General features: G+C 36.4%; 1 protein-coding gene across 1 annotated transcript in view; it reads right to left on the bottom strand.

Moving 5' to 3' along the window:
- Nucleotides 1-6,278: 6,278 nt before the first annotated feature.
- The window catches only part of LOC145991776 (nuclear pore complex protein Nup155-like), a 108,626-nt gene continuing 101,244 nt past the window's right edge, over nucleotides 6,279-13,660 (bottom strand). Inside the window, exons 22-24 of the mRNA XM_083127827.1 lie at nucleotides 11,041-11,161; nucleotides 9,189-9,311; nucleotides 6,279-6,570 (exon numbers count right to left, since the gene is read on the bottom strand). Of these exons, the coding sequence (XP_082983953.1) occupies nucleotides 6,441-6,570; nucleotides 9,189-9,311; nucleotides 11,041-11,161 (374 nt within the window). The 3' untranslated portion in view covers nucleotides 6,279-6,440. The remainder of the gene's footprint in view (nucleotides 6,571-9,188; nucleotides 9,312-11,040; nucleotides 11,162-13,660) is intronic.

Below are 13,660 nucleotides of genomic sequence, written 5' to 3'. Positions count from 1 at the left end.
CGTGAGAGCTACTAAACGAAGCATGCGACATGCCGGCTGTTCTGGTTCCTGACTCACGACAGCCCCACCTACCGGCCGCACATGCCCAATCACACCCTGCTACCCATTCGGACGCTTAGCCAATCAAGGCTCGTTCATATTTGATTCACCCTCGTATATGATGTGTTTGAAATTTATTTTACTCTGAGTAACAGAAAACAGATACACCATTTGCCATTATAAAATAGTAATGTACTGGGTACTCTGGAAAAAATAAGAGGATTCTGGAAAACTCAAGGAAATTGCATTTCGAGTTCACGTGGGAACCCTGAATTTAGCTCCAATTGTCAGTCTGTTAATTCACCTTGCTTCAGTTTCCTGGTGGAGGAAATTTTATTACTTGATTAGTTGGAAGTTCGATTAAGCATATTAATTTCCTACTCAATTAAGGGGTCTAGTGAGAGAGGGAGCTATGCCACAAATATTGAAAATTTTATTTTTTGCCATTTTCAGTCTTCTCCTACCATCTGTCATCTATCATGTGAACTACAACCATGTGGCATAGCTCCCGCTTGTTCTGCAGCAGATTTTCTGAGTTCTTGAATACGTCCTCATCAGCATTTTGAGTAAGAGAAGGAGCTATGCCACTTACTGATGGTGTCTGCAATAGGAGTGGCAGAGGTTGTGTTGCAGTAACCTGTGCTAGATTTAATATCAGCCCTGAAGTTAGAAGATCTCATGGCAATGATGCCTTATATTCCTCCGGTTCTTCATGGTGTTTACCAAAAACTAAAATCCACAGAAAGAATGGACAGTGAAGATCCTCCATGAAGTTGTCTTTATGTAGATCATATGTAACCCTGTGAACATGATTTACACTCATGCAAAAGTATTTAAGCCTTGTTCAAAGTATTTGACGTGCTAGATTGATTTTTCCACATGGGTATACTACAACAATATACCACACATGTTCATAATAAATGGTATTTGTATTGAAATTCATATTTTTCCTTTTGAATAATTTACCTAACAATATGTTCAGAAAAAAAAATACCCTTTGTTATACAAATTATGACTCAACGCAATGCTTTAGAAAACTCAATTTATTTCCATTTCTTGTCAAAGTAGCATAGCTCCCTCTCTCACTAGACCCCTCAATTCTAATGAGCAATCGCACATCCCAAATTTTGGTACTTTGAAATTAGATTTTCATCAGTTATCCAGTTCTCAATGGTTGGTCTTCGAGAAAGTACTAGTGCTTCTTTTCCGATGGTATGCAACAGTACACTGTACCAGCCCCTTTTCCTTGCATGTGGAAATAAAATCAATGTTCATGTTAAAGATAGACAGACAAATACGTACAGTCATGCATGAATATAACAGTTGGGCTGAAAAGTTCATAGGCTGACTCATAGATGGCGTTACTAGAATTAAATCCATGTGATTTTTACTTAGTACTAACCTTCAAAAGATACGTGTATAAATTTCACAGCTGCCAGATAATTAGTTCGTGAGCTATAGCATTGTGAGTGAAGCAGCTTTTGTTATTGTGAAAAAATGGATAAAAAAGAATTTCGTGTGTTAATAAAGCATTGCTTTTTGGCGAAAAAAAATACTGTTGAAGCCAAGGCTTGGCTTGATAAACATTATTCGGACTCTGCACCAGGAAAATCAACCGTTGGAGAAGTGGTTTGCTAAATTTAAACGAGACGAAATGAGCATCGAAGACGATGCACGCAGTGGACGCCCCAAAGAGGCTGTTACCGACGAAAACATCAAAAAAGTCCACAAAATAATTTTAAATGATCGTAAAGTGAAGTTGATTGAGATAGCTGAGACTTTAAAAATATCAAAGGAACGTGTTGGACATATTGTGCATGAATATTTGAACATGCGAAAGCTGTGTGCAAAATGGGTGCCGCGCGTGCTCACAATCGATCAAAAGCAACAACGTTTTGATGATTTGGAGCAATGTTTAGCGATATTCAACCGTAATAAACACGAATTTTTCCGTCGATATATTACAATGGATGAAACATGGCTCCATAACTACGCTCCAGAGTCCAATCGACAGGCAGCCGAGTGGACTGCACGTGATGAACTAAATCCAAAGCGTGGAAAGACGCAACAGTCGGCTGGCAAGGTTATGGCATCAGTATTCTGGGATGCGCATGGTATTATCTTCATCGATTACCTCAAAAAGGGCCAGACCATCAACAGCGATTATTACATAGCGTTGTTGGAGCGTTTAAAGGATGAAATCACGAAAAAACGGCCCCATTTGAAGAAGAAAAAAGTGCTGTTTCATCAAGACAATGCACCGTGTCACAAAACGATGGCAAAATTATATGAATTAGACTACGAATTGCTTCCCCATCCACCATATTCTCCAGATCTGGCCCCCAGTGACTTTTTCCTGTTTGCAGACCTTAAAAGAATGCTCGCTGGAAAGAAATTTAGCACTGATGAAGAGGTAATCGCCGAAACTGAGGCCTATTTTGAGGCTAAAGAGAAATCGTACTATAAAAATGGCATCGAAAAATTGTATGACCGCTATAATCGTTGTATCACTCTCAAAGGCAACTATATTGAATAATAAAATCGAATTTTGTCAAAAAAATATTTTTTACTATGTTAGCCTACGAACTTTTCAGCCCAACTGTTACAGGATGTCCGTAAGGTGATGGCCGGGTTTCAGAGTCCTATAATATCTAAACAAAACAAAAATAAAGGATGATTGAAGAGTAACTCAGAGTTTCCTTACATGTTTAGTGCAGTTCGGTGTGGCTTCCATTTGTTGCCCTACACCCATCTAAACAATATTCCAATTCTTGCCACACATGACTCAGAATATCAGGTGTAACAACAGACTGGACAGCTTCTCTGATTTTCTCTTTCAAATGATGAATGTCGTTGACACGATCACGATACACACATTGTTTGATGCAGCCCCAGAAATAAAAATCTAAATGAGTCAGGTCTGGCGACTGTGGTGGCCATGCCTTCCATCCACCGCTGTGGAAATGTCTTATCCAGAAACTCACGAACAATTTTGTCATAGTGTGGAGGAGCACCATCTTGTTGAAAGATGACATCTTCACCTTCATCTTGAATTTGTGGCACTGCATACGATTCCAACATGTCAAGGTAGTTGTTTGATGTCACTATAGGCTCTGCAAAGAAAGATGGGCCTATAACTTTATCATGTGCGAGGGCACAACAGAAGTTCACCTTAGGACTGTTACGTTCATGCTCCATGTAGGCATGAGGTTGTTCATTAGCCCATACTCTGATGTGATGTCGATGAACATGACCTCACACAAGGAATGTTGCCTCATCACTAACACAATCTTCTGTAAGAACAGATCATCACTGTCCATTTCACCAAGCATCTGCACAGCAAAATCAAATTACAAGTGTAAAGTGACTAGCCATGTGAGGTGGTTGTATATGTAGCTTGAAAAAGTTCTGGGAAACCAGAATGAAACGTTGCAGATAAAATCAAATAAAAACCACTAAAAATAACTGTGTTAGATTATTTTGCATGCAAAATCAAATTGTTTGGGTTTATCAGTTGGGTGGATTGCATGTAACAACTGCAGTTTGTAACCCGTAAAACAGAGACGTTTCTTCAAAACTTTGTGAACTGTTGTCTACCTAGACATACACCAACTTCTTGGGGCTCCTTGGGTAGCTCTCCCATACAGCTTCAACAGACTCGTCACTAACCGATGGCCTCCCGGAACGTATTGCATCAAATAAATTGCCAGTTTCCTTAAGCCGGCGAATGTTATTTTCATGTGGTGCCTCTTCATTGTACACACGACAATATTCACGATGAACACGCGTCATGGATTCAAATTTCGCAAGCCAAAGGACGCATTGAACTTTCCTCTGCACCGTCCACACCTTGGACTGACGTGATTTGCTTGATCGCCACGTGATTACCTGCGCACACATCATAAGTCTTCGCTACGCTTTCGAAACTCTTTGAGTTACTCTTCATTGCAGTGTAATAATCATCCTCTGTTTTGTTTAGATAATATAGGACTCTGAAACCTCACCTTGACTTTACGGACATACTGTACTTCAGTATTTTTTCCAGTAGCTATTATTATTAACCTTGAATCAATATAGTTCTGACTCATGAAACTAACTTCTAACCATTCTTCTCGGAAGAAAAGGTCTGGAAATTACATTTTGCAAATAGGAACTTTGTCAAGTTAATAACAATAATTCTAAAATCATTACAAATTTTATTCATGAACATTTTAAAAAATCACAGCTAAAGAGCACTTACTTTCATCATGAAGTTCTCTTCATATTCATGCTGAAAATTTTGTACATTTTCATGGAAAATGCATTGGTCTGGTTCACATATCACAATATTCACTATGAAGCATCATACCCAGATAAACATATTATTTCAAATAGTTTGCGTAGAGTATCAAACTAACTTTCTGAGAGTGCCTTCCATCCTCACATGTAATCACTTATCACCACTAGTTTATTCGTCATACAGCAAATTGAACTAGAAAGTTTCTTCTCGATAAAGCTGGTTCAGTATGACATTCCTCTCGCACCTATCATCGTATTGGCAGTAGTTATAGTTGTGAAAAAGCTGGCAGTGTATGAAAATGTGTAACAATGAAACAACACAACTCTGTACTTTCAAAAACTACAATCCACACATCTGAATATTCACTCTAAATCTCCCAACACTGTTAAAAAAAAAAAAAAAAAAAAAAAACCACAAGCTGATACTACTTTGTATCAATGCTATTTCCTTCTGATATATTGATATCAATTCTTGAACATTTGAAGTTCAGAATATTTATTAATTCTAATAGATGTCCATTTCACTTCAGGTAGTGCCAGGCAACATTTTTCTGGAAACAGTAGTCAGCGAGATCCACAGAGTGCCACATGGCACTTTACTTACTCTAAATATCCTGGTAAAATATTTTGAAGCCGCAATAAATTAACATGGTACAGTTACAATGGAATTTACATTCATGAATATTCTGAATAACTTAAATTGTTACAATGTTGAATAATTGGTATCAGTTCAAAGTGGTAACAGTGCAGGCTTCGAAGGAGCTTGAAAATCAAATGCAATTGTGTATATATCACAGACTTACACTAACATCTGATGTATTTTATACAGGTACTCTCACATACGAATGACAACTGCACTGCATATTTATTGTTGCAAAAAGTAAGCCCAGTTAAGATCGGGACTGTTTTTTGTTTCTTCTACAAGAAAGTAGCATGCTATAGTTTATGTAAATTAGGGATGGGCAGATTAATAGGTGCTACATTGGTGTCATCCAATGTAGGCAAATTGATGCTGATAATTATATAGATCTGATATTTCTATACGTAATCTGTAACTCAGTGCAGAATCCAGTCATCTTTTTATTATTTTTATGAATATAATGGTATGGCTTTGTAACAATATTTTTTTTTTCTTTTTTTTGGCAAGAGATCATTTAAATACCATAATTTATCAGCCTCATCCCTAAAATACCTTAATGCTATTTTTACATTAAAGAGTTGAACAATGGTTAGTAATCAACGTCCTTATGATAATGCTTCCACATAATGCAAAAGAAACTGATTTTACTGTATTGTTAAGTTGTAGGGAAAAAGCATATTCTACATTTTGCTGGGACCATGATAAAGAAATACCAGTGGCCAATTGATATGAAGCACTTCAAATCTTAAATTAAAATGTGATTTGAACTAGTTATGCTATCAAGTATTTTTTTGGTAAACCCTTTTTCACTTCCACCGATACTGCAATGGAATCTTGCCTTTGAAATACTGATGATGTCATCGGTACCCAGAATCTCACAGTACAGTGCATCACATTACCTTAGTTGACAAACACACAGACGTAGAAATTTAAGCAAAATATGCAGGCTGAAACCGGACTCAAACAGGGGTCTGGCATACCATGCCATTGTTGCTCTACCAAACCAGCCCTAGTTTTGCCTTATTATTTACTTTTGCTGTTTCACCTGTGCAGATATTGTGTTGAAATTGTCTTAGCTTAAATTTCTTCAAGGAACATCTCCTATGTGTGCCTCAACAAAAGGTCTTTTGAATTCTGCAACTTTTCTCACTACATGTACATGATCAAAATTACCAATCACGTTGCTGGGATGCTGTTTCGACATGTACAGCACGAGAAGTTGCACTACTATAATAACACTCATAAGAACTGTTGCAAAATGGTAAACAGTGTTTATGAAAAGGTGTAAAAAAAACCTCCTTTCAGTTTAAATGACAACTCATTTTTAAAATGCATACGAAAAATTAATTATTTGTCTTACATGAATATGTTTAAAAAATTATGTATCAAAATATAATAACAAATAAAGTCTTAGAACATTACTTTCATTGACATTTTCTTTGGATAATTACATTAATGGAAGACAGCATATGATCTAATGTGTTCATGACATTCTTGTTAAGCTAGCCTGGATACTACGGAAATGTCGAATCATTTCATCTGAGTCTGGCATGTGATACAGTTCTGATAAGCAGTAGGCAACCATGTCCTGGCATCTTGTGACCACGGTTTTCCTGAAAAACAAAACAGGAAAGTGAACTACACTGGAAATTTGGTTATTTGACTTTTTGCTTACAATTTGAAGATAGGCTATAATGCCTTTATTTTCCCTTAACCATATTGATTTTTCTACATTTATTTACTAATATAAACAAAAATGTTGTTTTACAGAACAATATAAATCAAACTTGCCACTGCTTAATATTGGTAAAGCTAGAGCCACGGTGGTTTAGTTGGTAGGGTGTCTGACTGCCATGTGGGAGACCCGGGGTGGATCTAAGGTCAAAATTTTTCCAGCCTTGTACCTGGGGCTCACCCAGCCTCAAATCAATGGGTACCTGGGGGCAAGCTTAGGGGGTGGCCAGAGCATGGTGCTGATCATATCACCTCCAAAGTGGTTCAACCTAATGAATTCACTTTTCAAAGCTACATTTTGGCATTTCTGGTCTGTTATTCTTCGACCTCTCTTATTTCCATTCATGTGCTTTGTGTAGTTTTATTAAGTAATGTGTTACTGATTAAATATAAAAAGTAATGTCCCCCCCCCCCCATCGCCTACTTGTGCCTTCATGGCACAGTGCTATATGCAAGGTTAACTTTGCTTTTACCTTACCAATGCTAACAGCGTCACACTGTGAATATGCAAAAAATGAAGTAACTCCTGTCAACATGTGGTGCATTGTTGATACAAGACTGTCTTGAACTGGATAATGCACTTTATTTACTATTTAAAATCATTAACAGTACATTCCTTCTTATTACAACTGCTGACATTTTACTTTAGTTGATTTTTTTTTATTTATTTAGTTTATTTTACTTTGCTTTTCTGCCACTTTTGGCTAACAGTGATGGGATGAGTGATATGATGAAGGGACACTCACAAAGAACACCTATGCCCAGGCTGGGATTTGAACCCAGGACCCCTGGCATCATAGCATGCTGCGCTAACCGCTCCACCACGGAGTCCGCAATTGGAATTAGAAAACAGTATATTGCACTACCCCAGTTTTACAGTCTCCTGCATATTACACTAAGGGAGATTTCAGACCAATGTAACATGGGGGGATTACGTACCAGACTGACAAGCAACATTAGCCCCTTCGCTCTCTGAGGAAGGACTCATCACGCATGGGCTACCAACAGACTGAGGTCACAAGATGCATGATAGTAAGGCAGCAACCAGGTCGCTTTGGTCTGAAAGCTCTCTTAAGGTTGAGAGTTATAGTTTTCTTCACAGAGCTCAAGGACTCAAAAACAAGTTCTTGGATTACTTTTTATATTTAATCAGTAACACATTACTTAATAAAACGACACAAAGCACATGAATGGAAATAAGAGAGGTCGAAGAATAACAGACCAGAAATGCCAAAATGTAGCTTTGAAAAGTGAATTCATTAGGTTGAATAGTGGGCATTTTCATTATTGATAAGGAATGAATGGGAGTCTGAACACATTTGTTGATGCTACTTTTAACAGCCACTATCTTGCTTATACCACGTTTGTTACAACCTGTCCCCTTTCCCGCGCTAGGGAGCGCTCGACAGTTTCGGTGCCAATGAGAAACGAGGAAAAAATCGTCTGCTGCGCAGCGAGGAGCGAATGGAAGCCAGAAGAGAGGCGCTTACGTAGACGCTGTTGCGACGTTGCGTATTTTAATTGGCTGCCTGGCTTTGACTTTCCCCAGCACCGAGAAAAGCCAGGGAGCAACTAGCGCGGGAACCGGGACAGGTTGTAACAAACGCGGTATAGTAATCACTAATCAGCATAAAGAGCTGCTTGCATCTGCCACATGAGGAGAAACACATATTCTAGAATACATTAGAGGCTTTTATTTTTCAATATTCAAGTGCATTTCAACAGAAATGAAATCAATACGGACCTTATGAAAAGCTGTACCCCATGCCCTTAAAATTCCTGGCTCCAATGCAGCAAACCTTTCAATTCTGATTCTTTACGATATGCAGTTTGATATACTGATTTCTTCTTTGAATAACAACAAATGTGCTATTATTCATCAACTTACTTTGATTACTTGACATTCATTGCCAGACGGGAAAAGTTCATGCAATCCCAAACTTTTTTTTTACTTGCCAGGCAAAAGAAGAGCTCGGGTGTAAAACATGGTAAGTGACATTTTGGTCATTTCTGAGTTAAGAAAAAAAGGTTGCTAGAAGCTATACTGTAGAAGGTTTCACTGAGTCCAATGGAAATTGTATGACATGGCAATTTCACTCGAAAACTGAAGGATGACACTTTTTACTTTGTAACTCAAAAGTGACCAAAATTTCACTTACCATGTTTTACATCCGAGTCCAAAAACAAACTTCATATTGTTTTTACTCAGGGTAGTACTCCAGCAAGAACACAAAATTCCAGGTATAACTCCATGTTTTTGGTAGGATAACAATAAACCAATATCAAACAGTACGTATCAGTTATCACCCAGAATTTTGTGTGGTATTTTTATGATTCAAAAACAAAGAGAACAAAAGTTTATGAACAGAATAATTGAAGGAATGAGCAGCAAATCAATTCTGGGATCCACTGCTCTACAACATGTACATTACTGCCATTTTTCTCTTGGCCTCTGTAAATCTGATTTTTACTCGTATACGGAAATAAAAACACTTACCTATCCATACTTTCCACTATCCTGGGATTCTTTGTGAAGTGATTGATGAACTGGGCAACTACTTGAAATACACGTAACTTTTTATTTTCTCTAACCCAATAGTTGGAAGTTGACTGAAGCATGCTGTGAAAAAAATAAGTACGTATTAACCAAAATTTGAATATACAAATAAGTATAGTAACGGCAGAAGGTGATTCGAAGATTGATAAAGCATCATAACAGAACATTGGAACCACTTTAATTTGTTCAGCTTCCTGACTTCTCTCCTTACACTTCATTCATGTATTTTGTGGAGACAATGTACGTTTTAGTGTCCTGCATGGGACCACTTTTGCTCACTCGTATTTGTTCAAGTCGTCCAGCTTTGAGCATACTACACTCAAGGGTACTGCATTTGTAGTGGAATGATTGACAGGTGTTATTGCCACGTGTGAGGTTGTCTTTTATTACAGAGCACTGTCAACCTAAAACCCATACATGGAAGGAAACTGTTGCATGCAATTACAATTCTAAATAATAAGTATCTACATTACTATGTAAGACCCAATTACAATGAATATGAGAGCATGGGTAGAAAATACAGAGAGCCTGTCCACATGTGCCTGAATGCTTTTAATTCAGATTTTTTTTTTTTTTTTTTTTAGTAATGAGTACAGTATGTGTTTTATAATGTTTGTGTGTTTTCCATATCACGTGCATAATTAAATCAGAATAATAAACATGCCATTATAATTTTTTGCACTGTTGCTAGCCTAATTTAAAAATCTACAGCAATATGGTAGTCGGCCATATATTAGAATGTAATTATTCATGCAATTACTTCTAATCCAATCTTGTATTAATTAATAAATTAAATGTTCATAGCTCATCTTAATTGGATTCTTGGCTTTCTTAGCCCGTATTTGAAAAAATACACTGGCTCCTCAGCAAAAGGTTGCTGGGCAACTGAATCATTTTTTGTTCTGTCTACCCCTGTATGAGAGTATGCAATATCTACAGACTGAAACATAAAATGGAAATCCTGGATACACATACTGACATATCTGCCTTAAAAATTCAAAATATCTAATCACAGAGAAACAAATATCTCTTCATTATTATTCACTACATAAAAGTATAATTGTATTCTGTGAAACAAAGAAGATAGAAATACAATTTTGGAAATTCCAACGTAACTTGCAACTGCTTTCCTTGTTGACCTTGGTGTGTAATTTCAAAATAATGAATTTAGCATTTGTGAAATAGATTTTCAATATCTAGGTACTAGACCAAGACACACATTCTGTCACATTTTCAATACTCAAAGCAGTTCCAATTAAACAAAATTAATACACAACTTATAAGTAAGTAGTCTACATAGTAGAATGGCTACATAAATTCCGGTCTGATTAAGTAGACATAATATTTACTTTACCAATACTAATAATAAAAACTATCTCCTGTGTCATGCTCATTCCTGACCTTGTGAACCTCTTTAATTACTGCACGTTACCAGGTGACAAAAAAAACTAGATATTTATGCAATCAATTTACAAAACTGGGCATATGAATTATAAGTTCATATTTTTAAAAAAATGACAGAGTGGTGAATTTTACTCTAAATTACAGGCTACTTATGAGTAAACTTATTGATAAATATACTGAGATACCGACATCAAAATTACAAATACTACAGACAATCTGAAACAACTGCGTAACTATTTAAACTTGGCTGGTATGGAACATTACTACTACAACATAACAATATACATATCAGTACTTTATCAGTATCAGTAAAAAATTCATATTGGTAAATCCCTATTAGATATTCTGCATTTGTCGACTAATGTCAGTGGATGTTAAGTGAACCTACCTGCAGTATGTTTCAAGAATATCTACAAAGGAAACTCCCATGTTCATAAAGGCAGTAAACACCACAGACAGATCGGCATCTAACTGGCTTGAATGGACCTCCAAATTTTGAATCAGGTAAGCTAAAACACAAGAAAATCTTTGTACGACATGCTAACTAAAAGTAACAACAAAATGAAGAAACATTTCTGTGATAAAAATTACTCTCTATGATTTTTTCCTAATTCCTTGATATGGAACAATTTTGTTACATACTGTGATGGGTTTCGGGAGCTGTACTTTTAGGTTTGAACTTGACTTGATCAGTTCAGTTACCTTCCTTCCGAAGGAAAATAGCACTGAATTGGTTACGAAGAAAACACGTTCTCTTGTTGTGAAGACTCAGTCCCAGCACGTCTGCTGTGATGTCACCACTAATGGACTCCATTAAGGAATTTGCTACCTTCCTCATGACGTAATAGCCTGGGAAGTTTCCCACTGGCTGACTGAGGTCACCGGTAGCTTGGATCAAGTAGTTCCAAGTCTGTCCACCAGATGTCAGACTAGGATGGAGGCTTTTTCAGCTCTCGAATGTTTTTACCAAAAAACATCGATCTTTGGAGTTTTTTATGCACATTTATGCTAACTGAGTTAAATGGATGGTATTTTCAAGATAAGGGAGTTATTCTGTACCTACACAAATGTTATCTTGAAAATACTTAAATAAATTAAAATTTGTCTAAGTAAATCATAGCACATGGTGCTCATGCATGAAAAATGGCTTTGGAATGTTGATAACTTATTTTGCCATGAATTGCAGCTTTTACTTGAATTTGGGCTGTTTCATATGGGTTTTGATGGGTCTTAATTTCTGCTAGTTATCACTAGAAAACAAAATAGCTTCCCATGGCATTTTGGCCATGGTAGCAATGAGCCTTGCACTTGAGTGGAGTAGTGTGGTGTTTTGTTAGTATTTGGGGATGTATGCCCAATCCTTGATTGTGTCATCAGTAGGGGCATGCATATTTTGTTTTTGACAAAAACACGAAATGTGAAAAAAAAAAACATTGTAGTGTTAATTTTTCATGTTTTTGAAAGATGTGACATGCATTTTGCTAACATGTTTTGTCCCGAAATGATGCAAAATGAACTCTTAAACATGAAATTTAGGGTTTATTTAGCAACTCGACACCTTCCGAGTTCTGAATTATCCTGTGAGTTATGCAAATCATGGAATATTGATTAATTCTGCTGTTGATATTTGAGAAGCAAAAATGGACTCCTTCACACAGGAATAAACGTAATACTCTGATAACTACATAAATGTGCTATTAGAAGTGAAATGTTAATTTTGTGTAATAAGTATAGTTTTTAAATCAAATTTAAGTTCTAATTCACTATTTTAACACCGAAATGCCATTAGATATACTGCTCTTGATCCCAAAATGTGATCAGTTTTTGGACCAAAATCTTGATATTTTATTCACCTTAAATATGTAGCTCTAATCAGAAAACAAATCTTTCTAAGCTCCTGAACTTGCCTTCTTGCAAATAATCTTAGCATGCTCGGTGCAACAGCAAGTTGTTTCTTTCTGAGGACAGCACAAAAAGCAGCCTCCGGAGAAAAGAGAAACAAAAGAGCAATTGTCTTCAACTTAGTTTCATGTCCAACACTGATATATTTGTTTCGTGACTGCCTACCAATTCTCGTAGCACTTCTGGCAACTGGAGAATCGCAAGGGACCAACTTCCTTACTGGGATTTTTACTTTCAGGCTTAAACCACATATGCTTACTCATGCAAAATGTCAAAAAGAAGTCAGGGGTTAGTAATTTCAGGTTTTTATTAATTTTCACATGCAAACATGCTTGAAATTTATTAGAAAACAATCCGATTGACATGCATCGCAAAAACTTACAACCACGACTTCTATTCAGCTAAGGCACAGAATATCTTCACACTCCTATTCCTCTATTTTATACAATGCGATTGCCAATATGGCTTTTCTTTACATCGCTGTCAAAGTTATAATTCATACAGCGTGATTGCCATTATAGCTTTTTACACATTGCTGGCAAAGTTATAATTTGTACAGCGTGATTATTTTTTTATATACAACATTTTCGACTTGAGAACTTATGATCTGTCATAGTTTAGCTACCCAACATTTTTAAAAGTTAATCTTTAACAGAAAAGAATACCTGCATAAAGCTGTTAGTGAAAAGACAAAATTGTATTGTAACTTTTTAATGGTTCACACAAATTAAATGACATATTACCAGCAGACAAATTGACTCAATTTATGACTTCTCAACTTTGCCAAAATGATATATGCCTTCTGGATTGAAGACTTTCATTCCCAGACTGATTATGCTGGCAATGACCATTAAGTTTCTTGCCATGACAGTATGTTGGTGGTTTTATTATTTAATAGACATACTGTACTTTGTATTACTTGTCTTGCATTCAATTAACAATGATTTTGCACACATATTTTTATGAAAATTAATAGCTGAAGATTTTAGATCAAAAACTAAAAAATATGGGGGATGAAATGTCAATATAACGTTTCAGCAATTTTGCTTAGTACATAATTGTAAAAGTGTCCCAGATGAATGATTATAATGCGTGATGACTGTGCT

The sequence above is a fragment of the Lepisma saccharinum genome, chromosome 8 (assembly GCF_977018435.1).
Source record: "Lepisma saccharinum chromosome 8, izLepSacc3.1, whole genome shotgun sequence".
NCBI lineage: Eukaryota > Metazoa > Arthropoda > Insecta > Zygentoma > Lepismatidae > Lepisma > Lepisma saccharinum.
Note: the sequence above shows the minus strand (reverse complement) of the source record. Positions and strands in the feature narration are given on the sequence as shown.